A 13,585-nucleotide genomic window follows, 5' to 3' on the forward strand; every position below is an offset into this window, starting at 1 on the left:
TTTGAGCTTTGAGAGATACGTCGTCTGGTTTGTATTGGTGGTTACCCAGCGATGCACAGCTTTGTTTGCCCCATGCAACACGCCAAGTATTAACCAAGATAACCATAACGACTGATATCATTCCTTTATCCGCATACATGCAAACTTACGTTGACATGTCTAGAATGTAAATATCGTAATGCCCAGTATCTCAAAGCTGACATATACTTTCTGGTGGCCAATTCCAATATTACCACCAACCTTATTTTTGCATGCGGCAATGCGGCAAGCAGTAAGCATATCAAGAAGCCAATAATTCCCCCGAGCTTATTTCAACTCAGTATCCATCCGTATTACCTCAGCATCTGACTGGGGGGCCGGCTAGAACCCATCAAAAGGCTGAGCCAGTCTGCTCTTGGAAAGCCCCCTACAGGGATGAGAAAGCCACCAAAGCTTGGCTGTTGATCATGTTCTTGGCTGGTTGTGTGTGTGTGTGTGTGTGTGTCAGAGGTACAGTATTGTTACGACTGTCTGTCTGATTAGTTGATGACGATGTTGTTGCTGGCCTTATACTTTTCAGAGCGAGGCTTTACGAATGTAATATTTACTGTGGAAGCTACGGATCAATCGGCTTGTAATAAAGTAATAAATACACCACCGAATAATAAGGCCGGTTGAGGGTCTCATCTAGAAATAGTTCAGGAGGCCGTGTTCCGTAAGCGAGGCCACAGTTCCGTTGCTTATCAGGAGGATTATGATGATGATGGACGTCCTTGGCTCACGATAAAATTGGCTTTGTGAGTCACGAAATGTCCCTTTTCCCTTTTTAACTCACACTAGACAGAGAAACATACCAGATATGACGACTAAAAAGAATGGAAATTAACCCTTTCCTGGTTTAAAATAATTTTATTGGCAATGGGTCTTCTTTGAGCTTGTCTGTGTTTTTGTCTCAGCGGGTGATGCGGCTTTTGGAACACGCCAAAATTGAGCCTTGGCATCAAGTGCCGTGGGCCCGAGTCTGGGGTTCTTTTTTTAAATCGGGTACAGAGTACAGCCTCAGATTTGTTTGTACGTAGTATTTATTTTATTTTTTGTCTTTTTAGGGTCTGGGATTTGGGGGTCAGCGTCAAGAGAAAAATAGAGTACGCCTTGGCCTGTCGGATCTTCAGATACCTAGTAGTAATGATGATGATGATGATGATAGTCTTGGTCATGACCATGGCGAAGCACAGGCACAGTAGCATAACACAAAGATCCTGGTGGACCTACTTTCATTTCGTGTGCAAATGCCAAGCTCACAATTACATGCCGTACTCTTGTTAAACCAAAAGTTCCAAGTAATGACTGACCAGACCAGAGAGTCATGTTGTTTGTCGTCTCATTGCCCACTTTGACCCTTTTTAATGTGCTATAAAAACTACGTACAAAGTACAGAGTAGGTAGGTGGTATCTCAAGACTCTAGAGCTGAGACAAGATCTAATTGTTTGCTGTCACTCAAGAGCCGTTTCCTGTAACCTTGATGTAACCTCTGGTGGTTGCGTTTCACCAAAAAAACAAAACAAGTCATCGATGCAGAGATCTTCCAGAGACAGGAGGTCCTTGCGTAGTGCAGTAAAGTACCGGTGTAGTGTGCAAGGTCGATCCTTATCGATGGCTCGGTTGAAACACTGCATCGTCAGCACTTAATCCTACACAGTCAGTTGCCTCCATCGCTATGGCAAGAAACAAAGCAATATCATGTCATCATGAGGCTAATGTCTATTATGGAAAGCACTGCGGATCTCTTAGGGAGTTTAACATTATGCCCAACAAGGTTCTGTTACAGAATAAAATAATAAAACATCCCCTTCTACTCTGTACATCATGGCCATAGATCGGTACGCACGGCTCAATGATGGACAAGCACCTGACTAGTAAAATAGACTTCTTCTCGGACAATTTGATTTGATTTGATGACGTCGGTCAGGTAGGCAGCATTGTTTATTGTGTCTAGGGTCCAAGGCAAAGCCAAGCCCATGGATGGATGAAGATCTTCAAAGGTGTGCTTAAGCTTAAGCCTTTGAGAATCTCCGAAAGAGCCGCCCACGACGTTGCGTTGCGTCTTTCAGAAGGGGGGGAGTCTTTTGATGATTATTTCCTTGTCGAGTATCCGTATTCCCACTGGAAATAAAAGCCCCTTTGCCGTGATACATACACACTTCTACTGATTGACCTGACCGCAGTGAGTCTGCGTTTCGGAAAAACTGGATGCCATTATTTTAGGAAGATAATCACTATTTTTTATTTTTTTCTTACCGCCGAGCTTGGCTTGTCGCAGTATGCATTTGCTGAGCCAGCTTCTCAACTGTGCATCAATGCGTAGGTACTTTGTTTCCTAGTCTATACTTCAAAAAAAAAAAAAGAATTAATTTGTTTGGAAACAAGAGCCAGGCGTTGATCTGTGTGTACACTCTACATGACTTTGTCTCTAATACAAGATGAAGGGTTTCAAGATCGACCAGGCCGCCTCTAGTGCAATGCTTGTTCTAACACGGTGGTCAACCATTGTACACGTAACATGTTCCTTTTCACCAGCCGCAAGTCTGCTCTGTGCTTTACGGGCTGTGATCTACCTAGTGCAGCAGTACAAAATACACAAAACAATTAGAGAGGTCAACTCGGGAAAATCGGCGGTTAGTTTATTATGAGACTTCCCCCATTCCCCACGTCCCCAAGAACATGACGTCGCCTGTGCCGTGCTGCCGATTTGGTGTCTCGTCTCTGTCTCGGTATGTATGTATCTGTTATTCTAGAGCCACGGCCCCCAAAGATTCTTGTGTTTTTTCTTCTCGCTCTGCGTGAATACCTACCTACCTACCTAATCAAGGGACTTGCTCTTGTTGTCGTCGTCACCGCCTTCGGCTGCCACGGGTCTTGGTACTGTAAACAACTGGATGCTGAGACGTGGACTTTGACGCAGCAGTCAAAAAAGGATCGTCATTGCTCAAGCCTCTCATCTCCCTGCTTTTCCAGGCTTGTCTAAAGCTTGGCTCGACATTGACCTATGAATGTCGCTCTGTTGTGTCACAGAGCCAAGACGACCCCTGCTGTTTTGAACTTGGAAGGAGGGCCCAGAGAGGGAGCTCGGGAAATCGGCTCACAGCGTGGGTGCACTGCGGGCAGTTTAGGTTACTGTACGTAGGTACTGTACTGGGTACTATAGGTAGGCAAGTCCAAGGTTCCAAGAATTGAGATACGACAGTCAAGGCGCTTCAATTGACCTGTATTGGGTTTGGGGGCTCAAACAGTATACTTGGTTATACTGTAGGATGCATGGCCAAGGCTTGGTAAAGCCCATAGTTCTTGTTGATGTGTTTTGAGTACAAGTAATGGTTGCAGCTGCCCCTGACAAAGGCCTAACTAAAACAATAGTTCAGATCACATCATACGATACCAAAAGAAACCCATGGGTTAAAAAAGCGACATCTCACGATACCGCGGAAAAGAGACATGGCGTTTATTTTACGAGTCACCCCAATTTGTTAAATCGTAATTCATCCATGGCTGCCAAGAGCCCAAGACGGCTCGGCGCTGGATGGTACCTTGGGTCAGGCGGCCTCTTATTCGAGCAAACAAGGCGCCCTGGTTTAAGCATGAATTTAAGCGTTGTCAGCCACTTGCTTGGCACGGCTGCCATTCCGCCCCAAGGGGGGGGGGGTGTCTGCAGTAGATGCCAGAGCACCGAGAGGGAAAACAGGACGTTCTGCTCCAATCCCATGGGAGCAGCGACGCTTCAATCAAACGATATCACCACAGTAGACATGGGGACCCTATCTACCCCTGCCTTGAACGAAAAAAAACAAAAAAAAAGGACACATGCTTGACATTGTCGGCCGTCAACTAGAGCCCATGGCTTGAGAATGGGTGGTCTTGGTACGGTTCCAAAGATGCCGTCCCAACCGTCTTGGCTTTACAGGGGTACCATTCGGAGGGTGGGCCCTGGCGGAAACAAAAATGGGCTGGAGGTTTCTGATTCTGGTATATCTGGGGCGCACTTGTTGCAGCTGATTATTCCCGAGAGTGTTCGCGGTATCGGGTGGATCAAGGGAATTTTATCTTGGCTTTTTCTCTTTCTCATAGCCAAGGCTTTTTGATGATGGAGCCAAGTAGAGAATCAGCTGAGTGCCAAGATGAATTGAAACCTTTTTTTTATACACAAATGCTCAAGCTGGGTTAGTGTTTAAGAGAGACTCTATATCTAAATGGTAAATGCCAGATGTTACTATGTAGATGCCAGATAAGGGAGATTCTAAAGTCGTCATGGCGGAGACTTCAAATGTCACCATCTGGATATATCGGCATCTCATTCTTCGAAGCGCTGTTTTAAGGTCGCGCGCTAGACAGGGCCTCTCCATATTTCTAATTCTCGCGTGCCGATCTGTCCGTACTGAACCCTGTCGATAATGACTCGGCTGACGCCACTTCAACTTACTTGCTGATAAACTACTAACAGTAAACTCTGTCGCCCTAACCTGTTCTAGCTTGCGACACTGCCAAACCCAAACAGCTCCAAGCTCTCTAAAAAAATTTTACCGTGCAGGCCGATAAAAGCTTGGCGCTCGGTGGCTGCATGCTTATTTTATTTTCATGTTTTATTTTCTTATCCATTTTGCAGCAGTCGTCTAATTGGCTCACTAGGGGAGATACACCCCTTTATCTGTTGTGCCCATTGTCTCCATACTCTCTGTATTATGTCTTTTTAAGCCTTTCGCCCCAATTACTTACTAAGTTTTTCAGACCATCGTGAAGAAGAAAAAACCATCTCACCTAGTCGCCGATCTACCTGTGCAAAGACCAGGAGCATGAATCTGATTTTTGACTCTAATTCTAATCATGACGATTAAAAGGGGGTGATCGACTGCACTGTACTGAAGTGCACAGTATCACGGCCGCTCTCTGATAAACACTACTACAGAGTAGGTACTATGAGCTGTCATCTAATGCAACAAGAACCCAATCCTGCAAATGCCGAAACAGATTATCGGTGACAAGATTGTACTACTGCAAGCCTATATTGTATTGTAAGCTTAATCATTATACTTCGAGGAACACCCACATCAATATTATAAGCTTAAGTTTCAACCCAAAACCACGAGAATCTTCTTCTCTTTCTTTTTAGTTGGTTCTTTGATGGGCCAGCTGGTTAGAAGACGTGAGCCACATAAAACCCACCTATAATTTAGTGCAACTTGGCAGGTCCAGGTCATGATACGTTACGCTGCATCGTGACAAGCCTCAACAAGCTACGTACAGCCCCAGCCAAGTCCATCACCGCCCGCAGATAAAGAGGTAAAGAAAGAAAAAGTCTATTAGCCAACCTCGCTTAAGAGTGCGTCCACCACCATGTGCTGTGCTGTGCTGTGCTGTGCTGTGCTGTGCTGTGCTGTGCTCTGGCAACTTGACACAAAACTCATTCTGGACCCCCTCCCGCCAAGTCTTGGCCCAGACTTATTCATCGTCAGAGTCTCGACTCGGCGCTGTCGCGTTATTATTGTTATTGACATGGGCATTAACATGAAATGTGCTCAGAGAAAACAAAATGATCATCTGCGAGGTTGAGTCGAGAACCGAATCGTTGACGGGCGTAAAATCATTTGCATTTGGCTAAATTGACCTACCCTGCCTGCTTACTTACCTGCCTGCCCGTTGATTCAAAGTCGGTGTCTTTTAAGCTCATACGAGCTAGCCTATAAACAGCAGAGACACCAGGTAAGCATAATTTCTGAGCCTGCCCGTTGGCGTTGGAGGGTCTAGAGTCTGGACCTTTCTGTCAGATGAGGCTGAAAGGGAGGGTCACTCAGACGACATAATTGGGTAGATCAATCATGCAAAGGGACAAAATTATACGATCCAATAGAAATGAGAGTTACAAGGGGGTCTTGTTTTATGAAATGAATGACTAGGTAGAGAGAAAAGAGAGAGAGAGAGAGAAAAGAAACTATTAGTCACGTATGACGAAATGCATTGATTTACGGGGGCGAAAGAATAATCATGGAACATTTCCGTGGATCCATAAGTGAAAAGAAAAAGAACAGAGATTTACATTGGCCAACGAAAAACAACAAAGAGGAGTAGAAAGAAGAAGAAAAGACTCCACGATGATGAAAACCCGATCAAAGCGCGACGGTATCGTCAGAGGGTTCCACTAGCGGATACTCTATTATCTAACGGAATGTGTGCCCATTTCCCGAATCAGGGGGCCACATGGATAAGTCGGCATCTCCAATTGATCGTCGTTAATTTTGCGCTGTTTTTACTTGTATTGTCTGTGTGGTCGTCTCGAGTGCCGTGTGTTTTGACCCTTTATCTGTAGTGCAGTACTTTTGCATGCAGATCGAGTGTGATCGTCTTGGGATCATCACCTATCGTTGAAGAAAACAAAGGCCATCAGGGTATAACAACTGACCGCTATACCTACTAACTCATCTACCTAGTACCTACCTATCTGAGGGACAAGAAAATACGTGATATTTCCTGTCTGCACATATCTTTGACAAGAAAAAAAGAGAGTTCCCGCACAACCCTTGTCCCCATCTTAAGCTTATTTGCAACTGTGAAGGAGGGGGGGGTTTACTCGAAGCAGTAATCAGGGACCCTGGTTCTACCTCGTTTGCAACAGAACTTTTGCCAGTGACATTGAATTAGGTAACTCGACGTGCCATTCTTTCGTAAACATGAGACGTCAATATGCCAAGCTTCCGGCAAAACCGGACATAATATTAAGAACTATGTCCATGAAAAAGTACAGAGTAGGAGAGCCGTTATAACCGAATGGATCTGCTGGATTTGCATTCAACTTGAATCTGGTCCTTTTTTTCTTTCTTTTTTTACTTTTTCTTTCTTTCTTCAGGTCAAAATGGATATAATTGTCTTAGCTCTCGGGCACGCTATTACTCTTCAAGAGCCCCAGCAAAAGGCACAACAGGAACAACACGACTCATAGTAGGACCTGAACTGACACTGATACCAACACCGTCGACGGTGATTATGGGTCTTTCAAAGGGCCGAACCTTCGGTGCTTGGCACGGAAGAGTTGTTGTTCTCGGGACCCGTTATTTCCTTCCATCTTTTCTTCCAAAGTCCACAATATATCCATATTGATAGTGACCGTGACAGCAAAGGCGACAATACTGATAACAAATAACGTGCCGTATTCCCGCGGTAACTAACAATAGGTAAGTTACTGAGCAGGTAAACCCCATCACTGTTGTCTGTACTCTTTTATTTCGTCTCTCTTTTGTAAAACGACTGACTTGATAAAGACTACGGAAATAAGGCCGCCGCTTGACCAAAAGCATCCACAAATCCATCCGTAATACGTAGTATTCTCACACCCCCCAGCCCAGAACGGCTGCGTCGGCACGATCGTTGGGTCACTGCGCCACGGGATGATGGCATACGCCGCAAGATGGACAGATATGCTTATTATTATTCTTGCCAATGGTTCCAAACCTACTGCAACTTAACTTGACGTGCCCCAATATCTCCGTGCCGTTTAAGCCGTGCCCTTGCTCTGCTTATGAAACGTTGGGTTTAGTCCCTGCGAGCAATACGACTGGTGGATGACGAGTATTTCCCCTTCCCTGATGCAGTGACAGTGGCAGTGATAGGCAAAGCAACACATGTTCGTTTCGCTCTCTCTCATTTTGTTCCCCTCCATATTGTCAAAGTTTCGTGGTGGCGGTGTTTCGGGACTATTACTTTTGTTTGGCGCCGTTGTGATGCCGTTTTATCCAGTACTCGGCCCCTGGTTCTAGTTCTGACTCTGCTACTGCTTCAAAAGGGGGCCGTACATCCGAATAGCCATCGAGTGATTACATACTGCGCGGTAAATTACAATATGTAGTTGATTGGAACAAGACTAGTTATTGGATATCTATACGGGCACTGGGGTTGGACATGGAAGTTGCCGTTTAGTTGCAGTCACGAGAAATGTAAGCTATTATCTATCATGATGTTGTTGAACTTGCCGAACCTCTCAAGTTGTGGCTTCAGGGTAGACACGTTTGTCACAAATTGGAAACAGCGATATCAGCGTAACTCGCCTGTTTTTCATACATCTGAATGCATACTCCTTCCGTAGTACCATCAATATTCGAGTCTGCTCCAGGCTGTTGGGTACGTGTCGTTCCCTTGTGCCTGTGATGCAACGGAGTATCGGGAAAGACTTGAAACCAAATGGTTTTAGCCAGGGAAGATTTCGGCATCTCCTGTTTGTAAGTCATGCAGGGACATATACTAATCATGACTACCACGAAACCATACTGCGGATATTTAATTGTGCTGACGGAAAAACACCAAGCTATATTGAACAGGTGATTGAGTACCAGGTCCTCAATGGATCATGTCAAGACATTGATGGTGATTCCTCTACACCATCATGTCGAGGTGGAACCCATGTTTCGTAGCAGTATAGCTCCACGGTATATATATAACTTTATCTCTTGTTTGGGCTTCATGGCTATCTATCTATCCTAGATAGGTCCTACTATTCTTGGAGCCTACCATGGTTCGGCTGTTTCGTCAATCATCCCCTATACACCACCTTGAATGGAGCTACACAACGAGAGAATCCTAAATATGCTATTACGAACCATAGGATCGAATCCAGTACCGATCCATCTAACTAGGCCTCTGCTGCAAGGGCAAAGTCTATGTGTTCGCAATACTCCATCTCGTAACATCGGATTAGGGAGGCTAACACAAACAGCGAACTGTGTAAAGAACGTACAAACGTAGCAAGCATAGCTATAATCGGCGACTGTAAGACGCTACCGTCTGGATGTTTGATGTACAGAGTCGGATATATGTTCGTCCTATCTACCGTGCCACGGTCATAGGGAAACACGGCAAGCCTGTAAAGCGGATCTAGAACCACAAGCCCCTTTTCGAATAACTTGCCAGGTCAAATAACGCCTGGAAACGTCAGGCTCAAAACTCCTATGAGATGTATTGTCTAGTCTCGTTTATCATATGTCATAACATAATTGGAACAGTAATGATCTATAGTATACACAGAGGAACACATAACCTCCAAGGGACAAACATACAGACATGGACCAAAGATCCAGAAAAACCTAGCCCTTGTCAGATCTCTGTCAGATCCCACACTCAATCTCCCCAGCTATCGGAAGATCCAGTGCCATCCCCGTCGGTAACGCGTTGCTGAAGAAGATCGTGTAAGCACTGTATGCACTCATCCGAATCGAACTAGCAGCTTCTCTTCACCGCATCCAGCTCGCACGGCCAAGATGCACCATGAGTCTATCGTCGTGTCACACAGTACTCGTCGACTCCACCCAATTACACGGGAATCGCTCCATGCTCCCTTGTGACCGTTTGCCCTGCTGCGATACACAAGTGTCGCTTGCCTTGATACGTGCAACGTATCACTACCAAAGCATGCGAGTATCATGTCGCTCGCGCAAGTGGATCGCAGCATCCAAGACGGGTTGTATCCAAGGTAGGCAGGCATTAACGAGTATGCTCTGCTAGATGTGGAAAAACAGTGAAGATCAAACTTGAGTTCAGGAAGTGACAAGAGTGACAGGATATGCAATTGCATGTGGATGTGATCAGCAGTCACATCGATGATAGTGGCGCGGGAAGGGGACAACATCGCGGACGTTCTGCACGCCAGAGAGGTAACTCAGGAGTCGATCGAAACCAAGTCCAAAGCCACCATGAGGAGGACAACCCCAACGACGCAAGTCGAGGTACCATGCCAGTTCCTTGCCTCCAGCAGAGCGTTTGCTAGGGACCTCGAGTCCCAGTGCTCGCATGTTTTCTTCAAGCTGGGGCAGTCGATGTTCACGCATAGAGCCACCAGCCAGTTCTCCCACATTGGGAACTAAGAGGTCGAAACAGTCAACCGTCAAACCAAATGATGGGGGCGAAGACGACTGTCGCATGTAGAAAGCCTTTATATCTCGCGGGTATTGTGTGATGAATACTGGGACATAGGCATCTGTAGTCTCGTCGTACCCAATCTTCTCCGCAAGATACTTCTCATGCTCAGACTGCAATCCAGCGCCCCATTGAGGCTTATATTCGAACTGATCGGCAATAGGCTCCAAGATCTCAATAGCTTCACTGTAAGTAATGCGAGGCCATGTCGTAGTTGTGAGCATGCCTCGCCATCGGCGGTCCAGATGTTCTTGCTCAACGAGGTCTTTGAACGCGAGACGCTCGGAAGGCTCCTTCGAATCAACCCGATTATGTTCAAGTTCCTTAGCAGCATTGAGTTCCTTCAGGCCGCTTGTCAGCGAGTTCAGCATGCGCTGTGCCAGGTTCATGACTTCATTCATGTCGTCGACGAAACTCATCTCCGCCTCGAGCATATAGAATTCGCTGAGATGTCGTGAAGTATCACTCTGTTCAGCTCGGAAAGTTGGGGACAAGGTCCAGACATTGCCGAGAGCTTGGGCGAGAGCCTCGAGGTGAAGTTGAGAGGAAACCGTCAGATACTTGGGCTCACGGAAGAACTCATCTGGAGACGATGCCTTGACAGCGAATGCCTCGCCCGCCCCTTCGCAATCAGATGAAGTAATTATAGGGGGATGCGTCTGTTGAAATCTCTCGCGGAAAAAGAATTGTGTGAGCATGGCGGTGGCATCTGACCGCAGGCGTAGCATAGTGGAGTTGAGAGGTGTTCGCGGTCGAAGATGGGAGATGGTTCGAAGACTTTCAGGAGACTGGTATTTGTTCTGTATCGGGTATGTCTAGGACTATGTGAGAAGAAGGTTCTCATATATTGGAATTATCTTGGTACACGTACCATGGGGTCAGAACCACCTAGGATTTCCACCTCTGATACTTTCAGCTCAGGCTGTTCTGGACTTATCGAAGTCTCGCACTCAACCGCGGTATCAGAAGTCTGAGCCGAGCCATCAATGGAAGATTTCTTCCCGCTCTCATCAACCCATGTTCCTTTTAGGCGGACAGCTGCGCCTGGGCGCATGCTGCGAACATGTCAGCCAAATTGATCAATATGTGGGATTTTCAGGCTACATACTCGGCAGCTAAACTCTTATCCACAACCACTTGAACAGGCCGCATGGAAGAGCCGTCGGTGATATCGATAAACCGTACCCCTGAGCTCTTTCGTACTGATCTTACCCATCCAGAAACCTCAACATCAGGCACAGGGGATGACGGACCCCACGCTTTGAGCTCAGCCACGGTCCTGATATCCTTCTGGCACTCGCCAGGAACCCTAACCGCGTAAAACCTTCGTTGGGGCCATAGTCTTACCGTTTTTGGAACTCTGTGTGCACGGAACGATCTCATTGTGAAAGACGACGAGTCGGAAGTCCGATCGGGGACAACACAGTGGAAGCTAACACTTTGCGAGTTGCTTGTTTAGACACCCAACCACGGGACCACTCTGGTGGAAATAAAGTGTGTCTTATCTTTGTCTCGTATAGTAAAAAAAAAATGGAGAAATGATTACGCCTCGTTGGTGAGCGAAATGTGATGTGATGTTATGTCAATGTTAGCGTGCCAAACGCAAGGGATGCCAAGTTTCCATCAAAAAATGGTTGGATGGAGGGGATTTTTTTGGGCACATCATGGGCTTGGTCTAGGGTAACCTAATCGCCGCCCGTCAGGTACTATCGATTAGAGTACGAATGGAAAAGTGTGCTATGAACTCAATCATCGAGCTGTAATTCCCATTATGGTCAAGCGCCGGGCCCTTAATAACATGTACCGCATCGGATCTTCACTGAGATCTGGTTAGATACAGCAGCTCGGACTTCAGCTGAGATTGGGGGAGGTTCCATTCAGCCGGCCAGGTCAAGGGTGTCATTCTCGCTTGTTGGTGGTTTGAAGCTTTCATAGAGATGCTGACTGGTTCTCATCGCGAATGTCTTGGCTAAACTTGGTGGTCTCTGTGCGCATGGCATGATAGCGTTGGATAGCCTTTTCTTCTTTTTTCTTTTTTTCCTTCCCAGAAGGCACAGATGGTAGGTAACCTGCAGAGCTGTTAAGGTTAGTAGTAATTTCATGACCAGAGCCACGGCACTGGGTCGTACCTCCCTTGCCAAAAACATAAACCGGTACTTTCCTCCTTCTATTCATCAAACAAGGGAAGCAGGTGCTGGCCGGGAAACAAGCAATTTTACTCTCACTCTGCATCCATATAATGGAAGGAACAGGACAAGGGATAGTGGTGGCCCTTTCCTTTCCACATACGTTTCAGGAGGCCCCTGCTATAGTTTCATATCCCGTCAAAGACATTTTCCTGTCTTCACCTGAACTTACTACTAAGGTAGGTACCTACCTAACATTAGTATCTCACTATAGTAACGACGCCAAAATCTCAGGCTGAGCTTCAGCCTCAGTCAGGATCAATCACATCACCATATGCCTGCCTGCCTGCAATTCCATTTCAAATCCGATCAAACCCAAATTGAGCAAACAAATCGTCAGTGACAGACGAAACTAGGCATCTCCTCATCAATGAACCGCTACTGCCCACCCACTCACACTTGACGTCTACACTTCTCACGAGACACGACAAAACAAGACACCAGCCCACCCAATCGAAACAAGCGTGTTTCTCTCAACTAGTTAGCCCAAAGCCAAAAAATGCGAATTCACCAATTTCCTCGCTCCAACGAGAGACAGCTCCCGACATCATTCGGCCTGAAAAAAGCAAGCCCACACCGCAACCTTCCGTATCGTAGCGTCTCCCCCCGGCTCTCGTTCTGTCTCAGCCTGAACATCGTGACTGGGTTTTATGCGGTTTTCCATGTCTCACATCGTGAACCGATCGATTGCGCACTCCGCACAGTTTCCGCCCAACATGTGGAATCCTGTGCAGGATTGTACTTGATGAGGTTAGCCAGATACCACTTGCAACGAACCGACAAGGTCTATGTCGTCAGATTTACCAATGCGCGTTCGGTTTCTTTAGTCTTCCACGTCCTCGGTTCCAGCAGCTGAGCCTCCTCGTCACAAGCCCCCACAACCACACCTCGTCTTGTCTCGTCTCATCTCACACGTTCATCTTGTCTCCTCCACGAGCTGATGTTGAAGCTGGCGTTGGTCCACCGCCCCGGGTATCCGCTTGGACACAAGCTTCTACCAGGCGAGATGAAAGGGTGCCACAGATCTTGATTCGCAACAATGTCCCGGCCAGTTGTGTCTCAGGCCCGCCGATAAAGATCATATTTCTCTATGGCCCTGGTCGTCAAATAGCCCAACCAGCGTGATTGCTTGCTCCGTCTTGAGATGACGGCGCCGTCTGTGTTCCCGTGAGATCTCGCAGATGCTCCACGGTTCCCGACCTTCAGTGTAGCCCACCCTGGTTCCGTCAACTTGGCTGCCGGGGCCTATGCGGCACTGTACGTCTGCGATGGTACCTAAGATCTGGCGCGGCACAGATCCCCGGCCGACTACGATACGTGCTTCCCAGTCCCTGGTACCCCCAATTTGATGGGCCTTTCCTTTGTACCTGCTCATGGCTTTCTTGATTCGTTTGGCCCTGCATTTGCTTTGTGTACATACTATCTGCAGCCTGTACATCCTTAAATCCATCTACCAGAGCTATGCCTGCTG

General features: G+C 46.9%; 1 protein-coding gene across 1 annotated transcript; it reads right to left on the reverse strand.

The window, feature by feature from the left end:
• Positions 1 to 9,597: 9,597 nt before the first annotated feature.
• FPOAC1_009519 (uncharacterized protein) lies at positions 9,598 to 11,311 on the reverse strand (the record flags this gene model as incomplete). The annotated part of the gene is made up of 3 exons (XM_044853945.1): positions 9,598 to 10,743; positions 10,800 to 10,983; positions 11,037 to 11,311. 3 exons carry the CDS (start codon positions 11,309 to 11,311, stop codon positions 9,598 to 9,600), a joined length of 1,605 nt encoding a protein of 534 aa, XP_044706615.1.
• Positions 11,312 to 13,585: the final 2,274 nt, after the last annotated feature.

This window comes from Fusarium poae, chromosome 3 (genome assembly GCF_019609905.1).
Source record: "Fusarium poae strain DAOMC 252244 chromosome 3, whole genome shotgun sequence".
In the NCBI taxonomy this organism is placed as follows: domain Eukaryota; kingdom Fungi; phylum Ascomycota; class Sordariomycetes; order Hypocreales; family Nectriaceae; genus Fusarium; species Fusarium poae.